We start from the raw sequence: 18869 nt of genomic DNA, 5'->3' as shown, positions 1-18869 counted from the left end.
CAAATCCTGTGCCAGCAGGTGTTGATTTAATGTATGTACCCCCAAGGTGTAGCATAAGTACTACCTTGGGTTTGTGGAAAAAAGGTCATGCGAGTTCATTTCATTTATTTATTTTTTATTTAACATTTGTTGACAGGGAAAGTCCAACTAGGACAAGGCCTGTTTTCAGTGGAGGCCCAGGGAGAAATGCTCCAGGCACATCTTTTTAGATTGTGGGAGGAAACCAGAGTTCCCATAGGATACCCACATAAACACAGGGAGGACGTGCAGACTCCGCACAGAAGGCACCCCAGCTGCAAATTGAACCAGAGAACCTCTTGATGTGAGGTAACAATGTTAACCACTACACCACTAAGTTACACTGCAATATAATACTAAACTTGGTTGATGTTGCACACGTCAACGTCAGTGAGCCTCCTAACTCAGGTCCCTCACAGGAAATTGACAGGAAAACTGAATACCCTTGCAGTTAGACAGAAGTTAATTTAGCAACTGGAACAGTGGCTGGGTGGCAAAAATGAAAGAGTAGTGGTGACAGAGACAAGAGAAAACTGAAACAAATGTGATAACAAGTAGCACCCAAGGCTGACTTGTTAGAAATGCAAGTATTTCACTACGGCTCTAATAATCCCCAAGTGGAATGCCAATTAGAAAGTGTGCCCCTAAAGAACAGAGATTAATGTTTATGTTTATTTACTTTTGCTGACTGGGTTCATGCTTGTAGGCTTGCAGACAATTTTCAGGGGAGACTCAAGGTGGCATTTATACAATTGAGGATAATTTAGTCAGCAGAACACATCTACCTACAATGCCACCAATTCAAGCAGTTTTAACATTTCATCCCGAGGACAGCACCTCAGGAGTACAGCACACCCATAATGATGCACTATGGTGTTAGTACTGGAATATGAATCTTAACACTTGTGTAGGAACAGAACTCAGTCTTCTGACTTTCCAGAAATGAGTCAAAAGCATCTACACTGAACTCCTGAGGCAATGACTCTAGAGATCAGGAAAATGCTGCGGTAGTATAAACAGAAATAAACAACCAGCGATAAAATGAGAAAACTGAAACCAAGGCAGTAAGATGCTAGACTAAACCATAAAGAAAAGCCAGGAAGAGAAATATTATATTGCCTTTCAGAGATCTTTGAACAGGCCCTAGTTAGAACACTGTGTTCAGTTTTGGTGCATCTAAAGGTGTGCCAAGATTGCCAAAAAATGTATCAAGCTCTAAAGGTGTATAGGAATAAAACCCTTACTCTGGAGATGTACAGGGATAAAACCCCGACTCCGGAGGTGTGCAGGGATAAAACCCCGACTCCGGAGGTGTGCAGGGATAAAACCCCGACTCCGGAGGTGTGCAGGGATAAAACCCCGACTCCGGAGGTGTGCAGGGATAAAACCCCAACTCCGGAGGTGTGCAGGGATAAAACCCTGACTCCAGAGGTGTACATGGCTAAAACCCTGACTACAGCCCAGGTGACCCAAGTTTAATTATCAACTCAGGCACTTGATGGAGGATGAGGGTGCCCTTGCTGGGGGTGGGGACTGGAGCCAGCAGCAAGGTGTAGCAATCTCTGGAAAGAATTAATGAGAAGTGTGGCCTGGGGTGGGTGTGTTGTGGACCAAACTGATGATGGGTGGAAGCCACCATTGAGCAAGTGCACAGGGTTATGCACACAAGTGAAAGGGAAGGCACACTGGCCCCCAAAGTAATGCATGTCCCAGGTCCCAGGGCTATATGTGGGATTCAAGGACACAAGCAGCTCTCATGGCTGCATGAATAAAGGCCCTAGAATGGCTGTTGCCCTAATTGATTTGGAGAGATCCCACCACAAGGGAATGAATAGGCATAAGTCTGATGGGGAAGGTTCAGTAGTCACATGACATGAGGACAAAAAGCACCCAGAAAAATAAAACTATGTCAAGAAGGTACAAAGAAGGGTTTTAGTAAAGTAATCAAAGGAACAAAAGAAGGAGGGTGGCAACTAAAGCCATTCTTATCTAAGGATAGTGAGAGGGGACACATGATATGCATATGTAAGACACTTTGGGGGCAACGTGATGGCTTACTGCGCTACAGGAAAGAGAGTGGAGGGAGCATATCTACCACATTAAGGTTACAAAGTTTAACTAAAACATTTAGAAAATACTTTTTCAGTGCAAAGAGTAGTGGGCAAATAGAACAGGTTACCTAAGCAGGCCATGGACTTTAAGATCACAGAGTACTTCAAAAGGCCTGGGATGGGTGGTGGGCTAAAGCAAGAGCCACAGAAGAAGCCTGGGATGGGTGGTGGGCTAAGGCAAGAGCCACAGAAGAAGCCTGGGATGGGTGGTGGGCTAAGGCAAGAGCCACAGAAGAAGCCTGGGATGGGTGGTGGGCTAAGGCAAGAGCCACAGAAGAAGCCTGGGATGGGTGGTGGGCTAAAGCAAGAGCCACAGAAGAAGCCTGGGATGGGTGGTGGGCTTAGGCAAGAGCCACAGAAGAAGCTTGGGATGGGTGGTGGGCTAAGGCAAGAGCCACAGAAGAAGCTTGGGATGGGTAGTAGGCTAAGGCAAGAGCCACAGAAGCCTGGGAAGGGTGGTGGGCTAAGGCAAGAGCCACTGAAGAAGCCAGGGTAGGTGGTGGGCTAAGGCAAGAGCCACTGAAAAAGCCAGGGTGGGTGGCGGGCTAAGGCAAGAGCCACAGAAGAAGCAAGTGAAAGACACCAGCTTCCCCAAATACAGCAAAATATACATTTTTTCTGTCATTACAGTTATGCAATGCACTGTATGGTTAGCTTTTAGTAGATACTCATTCATCTTTTTTTAGTTTTATACATATCGTTACCACTGAGTGGTTTATTAGATACTCATTTATGTTTGAATCATATAAAGAAAAGTAAAATTAGAATTGTTAATGTTTGCTATTACTCTGTTAGGTGAAAAGTAAATGGGAAAGAAAGAATGTACTTGTGCTGAAAGACAGCGCATACATATCTGACTGTGTCATTTCAACAGATGAAAAAGTAAGTACAAATCCCATTTATTGGCTGAAAGACAGCGCATACATATCTGTGACTGTGCCATTTTAACAGCTGAAAAAGTAAGTACAAGTCCCATTTATTGGCTGAAAGTGCATACATATCTGTGACTGTGCCATTTCAATAGCTGAAAAAGTAAGTACAAGTCCCATTTATTGACTGAAAGACAGCGCATACATATCTGTGACTGTGCCATTTCAACAGATGAAAAAGTAAGTACAAGTCCCATTTATTGCATTTATCTTGTAGTAGCAGTGCATTGTTGCAGTGTACAAATATGCAAGAGCTACAATTAGCTAGAAAGTGAAAATTGTATCCTTTTTCAAGTCTGCAGTGGGAATGTAGCTGCCATCATGTCAGCCGGTCTAGACACCTTAAATGGGTAAAGCATACTGAGATATTCTGACACATTAATATTAATGTTACAATAAGAGTGGCACATTTATTTATTTAACATTTGTTAACCGTGAAAGTCTGACTTGGAACAAAGCCCATTTTCAGCAGAGGCCCAGGAAAAATGTGCCAGATGTATGTATTTGTAGGGCTCTGCTAAGTGATGCAAAATCTTGCTGTGGAAAATGACAAAGGCCGTACTGTCATTGTTGACCATTAACTAACCAGTGACTGTGCAAGATATCAGACTGTTGTAGCTGCTAACATTTCCATCTCAGCACATGCTAGCTGTTGACATTAACTTTCATCTTCCTAACCAACTGGATGTCATCTGTGGTGGTTTCACCCTCATACTCACAACCATCAATGTGCTAGAACCTAGGAAAGGAGAAATCTCAGTGTCCTGTAGACTTCATATAGTCATCATTTGGGGGTGGGACATCTGTCGATGCATGATCGAGCACAAATCGATTATGTCAAGGAGGGGGCATGTGCTGAATTTTTGTAGAAGTTCAGTTTTGTGAAACATTGCGTCTTTGGAGGTAAACCAGTACAACATCTCTCTCAGGACACAAAGCATGGATACTAAAAACTAGAAGAGGCACGAGGAATTGCTTTTACATTCAAAATTACTGATGCCCTTTAGGGTGTATGATGTAAAGCCTGGCATGTACTAGTGAAGGGAACAGGACACCAAAGTCAAACAAAAAGAGAGTAACTAGGAAAAACTGTTCACTTGCCTCTCATGGACAGACTGCAGAATTCAGAAAGTCGTGGGCAAGGGAGAGTAGTTAAACTGGAGTGCAACTGGAAAAGCTATCAAGAAGGTTTTGTTCCCAAAGTCTGGGAACCGGTGGGGAAAGTTGTGTAAACTGTACAGCCTTTATCAGGTCATATTTATGCAGCATTCTTTATGTAAGAAGATAGTTATGCTGAATGACCACGTATCCTCCAGATTCAGGTTCACTTATCAAACCCACAACAGCAAAACAGATATGAGAACAGACCCTCTTGGTTAACTGCTCTACTATGCTTGGGCTGGGATTTAAGGTAAAGCAAAAGATACTGAAGATAAATGCAATAACGTTAACCGATTTAACAACTTTAATAGGAAATTCAAACTTTAACACCTCAGTAGCAAACAGCAAAACCACAGTCACTGCTATTTTAGTTGTGAAACTCACACACACAGTTTTGCAGAGGAAACAGAACTACCTAGTATGACTGAGAAGGCCAAGACCGACATGAGCAGGAAATGAATCAAATGCACACTGCAGCAGAATATTTACTCTTATGCGATAGTTTAATCATGTAATGGCCAATACTATTGTCCACCTTTTGTTAGGCAAAGAATAACACCCTACACTAACTGTATTTTTAGCCCATGAATATATCCATTTCCACAGCACATACTTTAAAATTTTTTAACTATATACAGTTTTCACTGTAAGGCACTCATAAGCATCAGAGCTTCACTTTATCATTGTCATTATTATAATTATCACTTTTTATCAAGAAGGTCTGAATACACTACCAGGCATTTGGTTACTAGACTGTATTGTTGCTCTTTCCCAAGGGAAGAAAAGTTTAATAACTATTTTATTTAATTGACTAAGTGACTTTCAAGAGCAGGGCATTTTCTAGGTGGAGTGGGAACAAAAAAATGTTAAGAATATTTGTCTTTTTTTATTTATTTGTTTGCATGTGTTTTCTGGAGTAGAGCTCTGATCTCCATGGACCTTTTCCACAGTCAGCCTGGGAGCAGTGTCGGGTTAAATGACTTGCTCAGAGTCACACATTTAAGCAATGGAGGCCGAGAGAATCAAACCCTGGACCACAGGAAACAGCTTGTTAACAGCTCCTTAATCCTCTAAACCAATTGCAAGACGTCATCTGTACCTCTCCCTTCCTCAAGGATAATTCTTAAGTGAACAGGTTAGAGACTATTGATCACTGGCTTTGTTCTACCTGAGTGAAACACAAAATGTCCAGAACAGAGGCCTTTGCAGTTATCTGCTGCATTGCAAGATTTCTGTGCTTTGTCAGTTCCATAATTTACTTGTTATTGTAATAGCAAGCCTTGGTCCGTGTCTAGGGTGCATAATGTTGCAATTATACTTGAGGACTGGTTGACATTTAGGGATCAGGTGTATGCCATAGTAAGTCACCATATTTTCATTTAAGGAATATCACCAAAATTAGACACCTAACACTTCTTGAGAATCATTTTGTGGCTATTCACACCTTGGTTTTCATTGAGCACTTGTTAACATTCCAAAGACTGTAATGGAGCCATGGGGCAGCATTCCTGTTCTGAAACACAGCAGTCTGAGAGTAAGTACGTACTAAGTCATAGCTGTCTGGGGCTTTGTCCCCTACAAAAGATTATTTAATGGTGAAACAGTGAGTTTTGGAATTCACTGTTTTTCATCTATAATGTCCCAGGTTTTCACAATCAGATGATGTACTTCTAACCAGAGAGGATTCTTCTTTCTCTGATTATTGCAAAACCTATACCTAGGGTTCCCCAACACTGAGCTTAGCTGGTTACAGTTACCAGCAAAGCTATGCAGCATGGTTACTTACTAGCGCACATCATTATTGGCATACAAATCCCACACTACATTGGTTCTCCAAGCAGTTGAATATTATAAAAACATAGGAAGAATACCACACAAGCAGTCACAGGAATCATAACAGGCCTAGCCATAGGCACATTTAAATAGGTAAACATACAAGTTCTTGCCATCGCTTACTAGGACGTAATAATGCCCACCTCACAAATTAAACAGGGTCATACATGATCATGGTGCAAAGTTGTACCCACCAATTCAGTCTTCGGGACTAGACGAAGTCCATCATCTTTATTATTTTGTTCTTACTGTCCTTTTTTGGCATGCCTCTGCCTGCCAGCCATCAGCACTCCTATGACCCACTGGCCAAGTCCTTCTTCACATAAGAATGGACTGACCCATTCATTCCCCCTGCAAAGGTGACAGTTGGTCAAGGGAGACTGTCAAGCAGTCAACATCAGAGGATTTTTTGAATGTACTTACTTTCCTAATCCCTATGATAGCTGACAGGACAGCAGGCAATACTGGACTGTTTGCATGCACACTACTTCTCACACCTCACCCTAGTTACAACTTACACTGGAAAAGGAAACCACAGTGAAAAACTTTTCAAAAGCAAACCACGTTACTTAAGACCGATGTGGAAAGTTTCAAAGCCCCCATGCTGAAGGATAATGCTGTTCAAGCTGCAAAATCCTTTAGTAATGCGTTCTACGGGCACCTACAAGAATGCATGTATCGTGCTATCCCAAGCAAAACAAAGACTCACTCCTCCAAGAAAAGCAAACGAGTCTGGTGAACCCCTGCCATAAACAAACTATACAATAGGAGGAGGAAATTAGCACAGAAAAGAGTAAAATCCCAAGAAGGGAAGACATCCCTGATCAGTATCAGCAAGAAACTACGATCCCTCATAAAATCATCCAAGGCGAGCTTCGAAAGAAAAATTGCCAAGGACTCCAAAGATAACCACAAGGCATTTTTTAGCTATGTCAAGAATCTAAGTGGCAATGCTCAGATCTACTCGGAGTTAGTGCAGAATGGCGCAAACTACACTGAACCGACCGATATCGCCAACATCCTGGCAGACAGTTTCAGTGCAAACCTCACCCCCCTCTCGCCCCCAACAGGGCCCATAACCATACCAGAAGAATGCAGAGCCCCTGAAATCATAGACACTCAGGTTAAAACAGCCCTCTCCAAAGCCAAAAACACAGCATCAATGGGACCGGATGGTGTCCCAGGCTGCGTCCTACACGAGCTCAAAGATGAACTAACCCCTCACCTAAACACACTGTTCAAACTCAACATCTCCACAGGCTACATACCCATAGAGTGGTGCACAGTAATGGTTATTCCTCTCCACAAAGGTGGAGCCACAACAGGCCCCAGGAGCTATCACCCTACAAGCCTGACTAGCTTGGTCTGCAAGGCTATGGAGTGCATCATCATGGAACTCATTAACAGAGACATTGGGAACCTCCAAACACTGGACCCTACCCAGTTCGGCTTTGCTAAGGGCAGATCACGCCTCCTAAACCTGGTGGACTCCTTTGAGACAGTTATCAAGGCTATAGATGAAGGAACGGTGGTACACACAGCCTACCTAGACCTCGTAAATTCCTTCAACACCATTCCCCATTCTGGTATTATAGACAAGCCCACCAGCCTGAACATAAACCCCTACGTCACAAGATGGGTTGCCAACTGGCTCATGGACAGAACCCACATGGTGAGAGTTGCAGGAGCTAGGTCCGACTCTAAACCGGTTACAAGTGGCGTTCCCCAGGGCTCAGTCCTAGGACCCCTCCTGTTCGGCATATACTTTTCAGAGGTACAGGCAAGCACAGGAGGACTATGGTTGACCAAGTTTGCAGATGACTGCAAACTAGGGGCTATAACTGACTCTCCAGCTGACACAGATATCCTCCAAAAGGGTCTCACTGAGACGGATACCTGGTGTCAAAAACATGGCCTCAAGCTAAATGCCAAAAAATGCATAGTCATCCCCTTTAGGAAAAAACAAAGTACCTACAAACTACCACATTGGTGGTAGTCCCCTAAATACAGAAGACATAATAAGGGATCTGGGGACCCAAGTAAATAGTAATTGCTTCTTTGATAATCACATTGCCAAAGTGGTTAGAAAATCCTTCTATGTGGCCCACCTAATCACAAAAGGGTTCGCATCCAGATCAAAAGCAGTCATTGTGCTCCTCTACTCATCACTCATCAGACCCATCATAGAGTACAACGCCCCATTTGGGATGTACCTTACAAAACACCTGCAACAGTTGGAAAGACCACAGAAGTACCTCACCAAGAGAATCACTGGCCTCAAACAGATGCCCTATGCAGCTCGACTGAAGAAACTCCAGCTGTACTCTGTTGCATACCACCTACTCAGAGGTGATCTCTGCCGGACATACAAGGCCATGTCCAACCCAGAATTGATGGACGTGCTCCACCTAAAGAAAACCATATCCCCTTGAGCCACACGCTCTAGGGATCTAAACCTCACCACAACAATAAATAGGATGCGCTGGAGGGATAGATTCCTGTCCCAGAGACTTCCCATGCTTTGGAACAAGATTCCAATCTACATTAGGCAGAGCTCCTCGCTAACACTCTTCAAGAGAAACCTCGATGAGTGGGTGGGAAACAAGTTTACCCCGGAGACCACTTCAGGGGCTCTGCTGGACAGAGGCACAGGGAACTAATCTATGGAGGTGGCGAAAGCCAACACATTGTGGCTAAGCTTATAAATGCCTTTGGGCAGACAGCCTAGTACCTACCTATGAACCTACACTGCTTGAAGCACCTGCCTTACCACATTATAACAACCACTGGCCACTGCCTTGTGTACTGCTATGTACCGAGTCACCCTTGAGTGTTAGTATAAGCAGTGAAGCTAGGCACCTCCCTTTCCACGGGATGGGTGAGACACTGTTGGTCATTCACTCATATCCACTCTGCTTAGTTCCCCCACAGCCCAAGCCACTAATCAAACTTAAGTAACCTGAATTATATTCATGGCTTTATCCTGCTATGCTATACAGCCAGACTATTTCATTCTATTTTTTAACCTTTTCAGACAGTCCTTACTTTATAAACAATGTAATAATCTTCAAGTTCTGTCACTTGTTTCCCTCTATATGCTTTTCCCCTGCCATGTCTTTCAATCATGAAACCTCCCACTATTAGCCAGGATTCATTCTATCATCCCACGTACTCTCCAGTAAGGGGAGAGAGCTGGCTGGGGAAAGATGTACTATAGGCTACTTCAGTGGTGCTTTGTGCCCCACCAGCATCCAAACAATGAAGGGCCATAATCCCTCCTCATGAGTGGACAACAGACCAGCATCAGTGTGGGAGCCACTATGCCCTCCCTTTGAGAATCCAGTCTCTTGTGTATCCACGATGAAAGCTGCCACGTTTGCAACTTTGTGGCTGAACACCTGCCACTGGGCTCTCTTTGTGGTATTACCCTTTGACCTAGTGAGTATACTATTGGAAGGTCCCAATCCACCCCCCCCAAAAAAAAAACCACACATTCCTATCCATCCACTACATTTGCAACAAACACCCAAGTTACTAATTAAACATGGGTTGCCTGGGCCATCGCTAAGGTTTTATTTATTTATTTTATTTATTTGCAGTTGGTTTACCAGGATAGTCCACTGGGCCAAAAAGAACCCGTTTTCAATGGAGTCCTGGGGAGAAAAGCTCCAGAAAAATATAGATTACAGTAGGTATTATACATGCTTAAACATTATAAACTTTCAAGTAGAAAAGTCTTTCTCTAACAATGTATGTGACAAAGTTCTATTACCTGTGGCACCAGTCAAAACAAGAACATGTCCAGGTTTCTCAAATGCTACTTCACAGGTAAGACAGATGTTTTGTTAGCAAACAATGTGGAATCTCTGCACTAATGAAAGAATCTTCTCTTTTCCATGCTTGTAGATTAGTTCAGTCTCCATTCATCTTGTTCTGACCTAATCAATATGCATCTTGTTCTGACCTAATCAATATGCTTCTGTATGACAAACTATGACCAATGACCATAGCATAGCATACATTTCCTGACCCATTTTCAAATATGCCAGGGGTCCATCTAAGACGAGATCTGAACTGTAGTTTCATACTTTTTCATACTTTTTTTTTTTTTATCTGCCAAGAGCAAAACGTTTAACTTTGAATGTTTATAGTGAAAGCTTACTTATTTCCCTGGATTTTTATTTAAAATAAAAAAAGCAAATCAAGTGCAGCTCTTAGCCGTCTTAAGATTAGAATTTCTGAGCTTCCCTATCTTTGTGTAAGCATAAAATTGGAAAAGGTGCCAAATTGTCAGATAAACTTTCCCACACGGCATCTTGTTAAATAATTATCTACCTATGGAATTACTGCTGTTGTAGTTTCTATTTATATGTGCCAGCAGTAATTCAAAGCTTTGGAGGCTTTTCATTTTTCTCTGCAACTGTGCAATTGTGGAGTTAATATACTTAAGTAAGGGGTGGGTGCAGAGATGCTTCACCTCCTAAAAAATACTTTTTTTTCATCTTGTCAAAGTTTCCAGATGGTTTGTTTCATATAGTTAAAGTTTCAGCTTGTGTTACTTCAGTGACATACAAGGGAACTGCATGTCTGCATGACACCATTGTCACCTTAGGCTGTAAAATAAATCAGGTACATATTTCACAGCAGAAGGTTTTACTTTTGACAGTATGAGCTAGCTAGACTAACCATTTCACACCCACTTTGTTTTGTGTTAACAAATTACTCATGTCAGAAACCGGCACATACTGACCACTGTACTAGTGCTGCAGAGCTCTCAGTGGTTCATGAAGTTTCACATGCTTCAACACCTCTTATTTATAGCACAGTAGTGCAGCCTTGTTTTTAATTTCAGTTAAATAATTTATCCATGTTGTCTACTGCCCTTTTTTTATTAGCCTATTAAGGTAATCAAGCCCTAGTTGGAAAGCTACCCGACGTCTGGCCAAACGTCCCCTTGCAGTATAAATAAATCGGGTCTCCCCCCAAAAAAGGTGCCACCAGCCTAGTGGGACTAACAAGTTAACAAAGGATAAATAAATACAAAAATAAACATGCAGAGTTTAGATATCCTGCGTAAAAGATCCTGCCTACCTTGTGTCTTGCACAATGGTGTTAAATAAAACCACAGCTGTAATTCTTCTATATAACTACTGGACACATAAACCCAGTTTTGCAATGATAAGGAAAATTAAGATTGTTTAGGTTTACCTGTAACACAGATACTGTGCCCCCTTGGCACTCTGACCTCTTCTCTGGCTGAGTCTGGTCACTACCCTGACATTCACAAGTATCACCCGAGCAGAAAGGATGGATTTTCATGTTTTTGTTTCTAGCCTATTTGTGCTTATCTTGAGAAACATTTCTTGTAAGACTACAGCCTTCACTGAAACAGAAAATATTTACTTTCAGTTTCAAATTCCCATTAATGTCTCCCTTCTCTTTCACATTCTGTGCCACACACACACACACACACACACACACACACACACACACACACACACACACAAGGCACCATGACATATTTGCAGTATTTCTGGTTTTCTGTACAGCAGAAAAACTTGAAAGTACTCTCAGAAACCTGATGTAAGACATGAAAAAAATGCAGCCCAGCAACTCAGGACACACTTTCCTTCCTGTTTGTTGAAAAAGCTAGAGGGTGACATAGTGGCACAGAGGATTGAATTGTAGCCTCACAGCAAGAGGTTCTCCATTTCAATTCTCAGTTGAGGTGTCTTCTGTGTGGAGTCTGCAAGTCCTCCCTGTGTTTGCGTGGTTTTCTCTAACTGTTACAGCTTCCTCCTATATTCCAAAGACATGCATTAGATTAACTGGACACTCTAAATTGGCCACAGTTGTGAGTGGTGTGAAAGAACAACCACAGCAGGGCTAGTCAACCTTGGCTCTAGATGATTGTCACTGTTGAAGTGTCACCCTAACCCTATGTGCAAAAATGGGAAAAGGAATTGTGGATGGATGGATGGAGGTTGAAAAAGCTATGATGCTATTCGGCTAGTTAACCACCAGGCTACCGTTTCCTTCTATTAAGCCTACCTTTTCCTACTATTACTATAACTGCCTCAGCTCAGTAATAGAACTGACTATGAATGAAATATCTCTTCAAAGAAACTATGCCATCTGTCCAACACTTCTTCTGAAAAAAATATTGAATCCCTCAGCATGATCCAGAGTTGTTTCCCTCCCCAGTGCCAATTTTAACTGTTAGCCTCAATGCTTTTAACATGTTTTTCTCCTGAAAGGTGCTATAATTTTTGCACTTTGATATTCACTGGCACACACAGAAGTTTACATAATGCCTTCCCTAATGTCTTATGCATTATTACCAGCTCTGGTTGTAGAACTGTGCAAGTCGTGAACCAATGATATGTGACCTTTCATTTGGAAATCATTTTATGCACAACAATCTTGAGAGACAACTATGCAAAAACAGTTTCTTCTATAGTGGTCTTGGCGTAGCACTGATAAGCTGTCAAGGTCTACTGAGACAAAGTCCATTTAAAGAGATGCTCCATGGAGAGGGAAAGGCATGGTTATAGTCTTATGCTTTGACATGGCTAAAAGGCTGTCACTACAATTGTTACAGATTAGCCACAAAACATCAGAGCACCTTGGAGCAGCCTGTACAGGAAGCCAGACTAACAATTTAGTTCTGTGCGTATTAAAGACAGGTAAGAGAATAAAGTACAGTACAGACCTATGTAACATTCAGAGAGAGAGGGTGACTGCAAACATGTTCAAACAGAGAGAGAAGGTGACTACATCTACATTAGCAAATATACTCATATAGCATGTTTTCACTATAAGCAGTTTTCAGCAGCAACAGTACTGTGCAACCCTTCACCCCACTTGCTAAGTGAAACACAGTAGTACCCTTGTACCCCTAAGATGAATACAGCAGTTATGTTGCTTGCAAGGAGAATGAACTTCACAACTCCTGGGGTTAACATAATATTTCTGCTGTCATGTCTGCCTCCTCCTCTGCTTGCACATGCATGAACACACACACACACACACACACACACACACACACACACACACACACACACACACACACACACACACACTCATATGTACATATTCAGCGAGATAAAATAGTGCTGCTACTACATTATAGGCTTACCATCTGCAATAGGCAATTTAATTGCAACTGTAAAAGCATTCAGTAACAGTTTTCCCAACACAAATCTCAACCACTGATACTAAACAGCTCCAGCAACGGTTGAAAAGTACACTTACCTGGTGTACCACAAATGGACTCGAGCTAAATGCAAAAAAAAAAAAAATGGCATATAAAAGCATTAAAAAAAATGGAAGTCTTCTTCAGACACCTACGGTTATAAGAGACCTGGGCACCTGAGTGAACAATTCTGTCTCTCATTTAATCATCACATTTCTACTACAGTCAGAACATCCTTCTATCTGGGGACAGTCATCCTACAACTGCATTCTTCGTTCGTAAGATGCATCATCCAGAGTAGTGCCTCCTCGTTAGATGCATCGTCCAGTGTAGGCACCCTTTGTATGTATAAGTCCAAGTACATCACTCAAGTGGAAAAGTGCAAAGATTTCTAACCAAGGAAATGAAAGGCCTTAAGTCCTTCGACTCTCCTGGTAGATCAGCATGATTCTACTTATGCTTAGTAGCCTTCGTGTTACTGACGGGTAACCTGTGTTGCACTTTTTGCACCATGAAATACCCTATCCTACTTGACCTCCTATTTCTTCACAAAACCAGTGGCTCTATAAGCTGCTCTGTTGAAGCAGAGGGATAAACCCCGAGAACAACCCAGATTTGATTAGTGGCTTTGACAACTGACAGTGCAGCACAGAGGAATGGGTGCGCCCATCCTGGATGGGAAAGTAATTGTCGATAACATTCCCTCAGGGTAGCATGGTCCAAAGAGGAGAGTTGCCTTCAGACAATAATAGATGAATATGACAGGTGGGGCAGGGAATCAGTAGGGCATATAAAGAAAACCCCAGAATCGAAGTGGGGACTGCCAAGCCCTCAGGACACTCTTAGGATCCACTACTAGCATAAAGAACTAAGTCCAGGGGGTAGAAAACCTGATGTGGATGTGCGGCAGTGTGGGCTGGGCCAGTTGGGTGATGTCCTAAAGGGCTCCAAAAACAGTGGCTCAACATTTACCTGCACTAGAGACCCAAAGCTACATCAGCAGACAAACAGGACTCACTATAGGGATAGGATCTTAATTCAACATGTTCACAGGCTGTATAATAAGTTACCACTATCAATCAAATAAAGTACCAAGTTAGCTACCTTTAAGGCTAATTTTGACAACTGGATAGGCAGACTCAAATTTACAACAGGCTTATGAATAGCCCTGGCTTAAATTGTGTGGTGAGCATTATTAAGTGCAGGAAAACGGCTGATCGAATTTTTAAGTGTGTCAGCTTAAGGGTGGATGTGGTGAGGCATGTTACCTGCGATCACTTGCCTTGTATTGTTCCTCTATTCCTAAAGGAGCTAAAACTTGCAATTACTATATAGTGATCAGAGTACTGCTATCTCTGCAGTCAGTCCAAACGTAACATTTATACCTGCATGTCGGCAGTTCCACGGCAAATACATACATACATACATACAAAAATTTCAAGCACTGGCAATAATGCCCCTCTTGCCTACCAATAAACCGAAACACTTGTTACCATAATATGTGTCCAGGCTGTTCTTAAAAATATCTAAACTAGCAATTGCTTTAATGTCATTTGGTAGTCTATTCCATGCATCAGCTACTCTGTCAGAGAAACAATTAGTAGACTTCTCACTCTTATTAGAATTTTTTTAATTTCTCCAAGTCTTTTGGGTTTCTAATACCATGATGGGAATGCACCCCGTCCTTAATCAAAGTATGATTAAAGTTCATGAAATTAGTATTGTTTCAATATTTGATGTTAGCCAGAAGTGCTCTTTGCAGAACCCGCAATGTGCCCAGTATTAACTCCTGCAAATCATACAGAGTTAAATGTACTGATAGGTATGATTGTAAATTCACTTTTATAACACCCATTGCTCCTACGACTATTGGAACTGTCTGGGTATCTTTCTTCCACATTGTCCTCATTTCTGCCTGCAAATCCTGGTATTTTATTACTTTGTATCTGTACAAAAGACACTGTAATCACTGGGTGTAGCGATTTCAATGCTGTTTTTGTCTTCTTTTCATGGACTACTATATCTAGTTTTCTCACATCTATTTTTTGAACTGTTGGTAATGGGTAATCTGATGGGATATAAACTTCATCATTTTCTGTAATGCTTTGTGGCTAATGTTTTCAGCTACTTTAATATTATAATGTTTGTACAATCCCCAATGCAACACGCTTGCCACATTATTATGTCTTTCAGTATACAGTCCTTTTGCCATTGGTAAATCACTGCCAGCAACAAAATGTACAACTGTTTCCAATTCTGTTTCACAAACCCTACATTTGTCTGTTTCTCCCATATGTTCAATGAACTTTGTAAACCAACATGTACATAGTCCACTATCCTTCGTCTTTTGGTTTAAATTCACCTCTCTAACCATTCATGCATTTGATTCTAATCAACATGAGGTTGTTCCAAGAGTTTTCTATACTTGCAACTATATTTATGCACTTTCCACATTTCTTGCCTTCACCTTATATTCTTTCTTTTTTTTGGCATATTCAGTTGCTGCCTGATTTTTATCTGCTGCTGGTTTGATTCCCATTCTCGCTTCACACCGATATCCTTCTGCTAAACTAAGCAGGGAAGTCATCTTAGACTTATTCTCCTCATGTTTAAAACTTTCACTGTGTTTGGGTCTTGTGAGGTCAACAGATATGTATGCAGTCCTATGATTGCAGATCTATACACGTAATCAGTTTTGAGGAGGCCCATACCTCCTTCAGAACAGGGAATATATAGTCTTGGTATACTGATTTTTATAAATCATTTGATAAGCATGAAGCATCCCTACTGTTTTCCTGTCCACCCAATCCAACACCTTTTGGGGGCCAGGTGATCACTCCAAAACTGTAAGTTAGGACAAGAAGAGCAATTTGGTTCATAGCTTGGACTTTGTTACTAGATGTCAGTGCTGTTTGCAGGATTAATTTAAGTCTTCTAAAATATTCCCTATTAAGCTTTATTTGCATTTGTTCATGTTTTATTGTTGATCCTTCATCAGTTCCTAAATATTTGTACATTCCCTCTTGCTCAAGTTCTTTACTAACACATTCCTGTCCCAAACTGATGTTTTCTTGGTGCTGCAGTTTTCCTGCTTTAAAGGTTGCTTTTGCACATTTATCAAGACCAAATGACATTCTTATATCATCTGAAAAGGTTTTGATCACTTCCAGTTGTCCTTTCAGTTCCTCATCTGATGAGCTATACAGTTTTAAATTAGCCACAAAAAAAAAAAAAAGATGAGAAATCTTTACACTTTGTTGTTTTCTGAGAGCCAAATTGTAGCCATGATCTAATTTGTTAAGCAGACAGCTTAATGTCTTAAGGGCAAAACAAGAGAACAGCAGTGACAAAAAATCACCCTGGAAAATCCCCTTTGAATTTTTATCTCTGGATTAAAAACAATACGCATATAAATAGTTCTTACTCATGTCTGCAATACAGACCTATTGCCAGATCGTGGTAAACCACCTAGCAGCCATACTGAAGAACAAATAGGTGCAATAAATACTGCTGGTGTAAGTGTACCCCAATGCACCTCAGTAGTTGATGCAAATGTGCACACACAGGTTTAGACTGCTGATATAATGCATGGTATTATATATATATATATATATATATATATATATATATATATATATATATATATATATAGACATACACATATACAGAATTTGCTGACTGGGTTAGTCCCACTAGGTTAGTGGCCTCTTTTCAGGGCGATCAGAGGTGGTATTTATACTACTAGAGGAATTTTGACTAGGACACAATGGAGCTTCCCACTCTCTTTACATGATGCTGGAGGGCTCCTACAGCAGCAAGGAAGAGGCCTAAGGGAAGGGGCAGCCTGAAGGATAACAGGAAAGCTAGAGAAAGTTTGGAAGTGGAAAGTGAGAATATGGAGAGAAAAAATGCTCAGTATGGAGCGTCAGAATGTAAACAAAGATTCCTCTGTGGTGGATGTTAGAAATCAGCAGCATTTAGCTGCATCCAGAGTAGGAAATAAGCAGTGCAGATACGTACAACTAGCATCAGGAGGGCTTGCAGATGATGTTCTGTTAAAAATAATTATGCAGGATGGTCCAGGTGGCAGTTCTGCTGTTTCATGGGCTGAGACGGAAGATTACCATCCTAAGCACTTCTGAAAAATTACATGGAAAAGGAACCAGGTGATGTGGCAGCCGAGAATGCAGCAGTTAAAACTTATGCAGCAGTGAAAGAAAGTAAGAGAAGAAAGCAGCAATGAACAGGCGTCTGGTTTGGGGCAGCAGACAATGCAGTAACTAAAACGTGCAGCGGCAACAGCAGGCAAAAAAGGAGAGCAGCAATGAACTGTGAGCAAAACTGTTTTTAAAAAGAAGACTAACTGTGAGAATAAGAACAAAAATAATGCTGTAATACAGATATTATGTATGGGACAATTAGGTAAAGAAATGTGGTCTTTTATACATATTGGGACAGACACATTTTGTGACTTAACATTTGGAACTGATGGACTGGATGACATGTCTGGAACTGTATAACAAAAGGGATATTGATCATAGAACACAGTTATTTGTTTTTCTGATACTAACTTAAATGTTAAAAAATGTTACTTTACAGTCTAGAACTGATAAATTGGAAGAAGACCATGTTAAAACTGCATGCAGAATTTGTGTGAAACTGTTCATAGGTGTGTACTAGGCTAAGGGCCATTTTAAGCCTTGCCATGCATTCCAAATCTCTGATAAGTTCTGATACCTTTGATAAGTGTAAGCAGATGTTTGGGAAATGAAGCATTTACACAATCAGGGGCCTGGGGAAATGAAGCACTTACAGGCTGCCTGTGTCCATTAGAGGCATAGGTTTCAAACCAGGGATGAATTTCCTGTTGCATTTACACAATCAGGGGCCTGGGGAAATGAACCACCTGTGTCCATTAGAGGCATAGGTGCCAAACCAGGGATGAATTTCCTGTTCCTCATCCACTTGTCCAAGTTACACTTAATTTGGGTTAGGGAGGAATTCTGTTTCTCATGGACAGGGAGCCTGTTTCATACATGGGATAGTCTCTGAGATACATACCCATCTCTCCAGCAGGTCCTATTTATATCACAGGTAAGGTTTAAGTCTTTAGAATGGGTAATTCTGGTGCTGTTTGTTTTGCAGATATGCAGGAGGTCCATCAGGGTGGGGTCTACAATGCCTTGCATGACAGGCATAGATCTCCCGTAAACAGCCTGTAGAAGAAGAAATATAGGGATAGGGCTTTGAGGCAGTCTGCATAGGGCATGTTACTGACACTCTGTATTCTTTTAGTGAGGAACCTTTGTGGACGTTCCAATTGTTGGATGTTCCTGGTTGGGTACCTACCAAAGGGGGCACTATACTCAATGATATGTCTAATGAATGCTTAATAAAGTGGAACAAAGAACTCCTTGGACCTAGATGCCACACCTTTGTTTATAAGTTGCGCAACATAAAATAGATTTTCTCACTACTACAGACATGTGATGGACAAAGGCCAGATTACTGGCTGCATGTGTCCCGAAGTTTCTGACTACTTGGTCGACTCTTAGGGGCAGTGGCGGCTGGTGACTTGAAATCAAGGGGGGGCTTCAGGAGACAGTGGAATGGGTGGGGCCA

The 18869-nt window shown here is 41.6% G+C and overlaps 1 protein-coding gene across 2 annotated transcripts in view; it reads right to left on the bottom strand.

Moving 5' to 3' along the window:
* The window catches only part of LOC122807796 (ubiquitin-like modifier-activating enzyme 1), a 2541412-nt gene that overhangs the window by 2451098 nt on the left and 71445 nt on the right, over positions 1–18869 (bottom strand). The window contains exon 1 of one of the 2 annotated variants that reach the window (XM_044078853.1): positions 11261–11386. The exons of the other annotated variant lie outside the window; for it this stretch is intronic. Coding sequence (XP_043934788.1) covers positions 11261–11371 — 111 coding nt within the window. The 5' untranslated portion in view covers positions 11372–11386. Of the gene's footprint in view, positions 1–11260; positions 11387–18869 lie in introns of those variants that run through there. 2 annotated transcript variants of the gene reach the window in all.

Source organism: Protopterus annectens, chromosome 7.part1, assembly GCF_019279795.1.
Source record: "Protopterus annectens isolate FY-2018-M chromosome 7.part1, PAN1.0, whole genome shotgun sequence".
NCBI classification, from domain to species: Eukaryota; Metazoa; Chordata; order Ceratodontiformes; family Protopteridae; genus Protopterus; species Protopterus annectens.
This window is presented reverse-complemented; position numbering and strand designations above follow the sequence as displayed.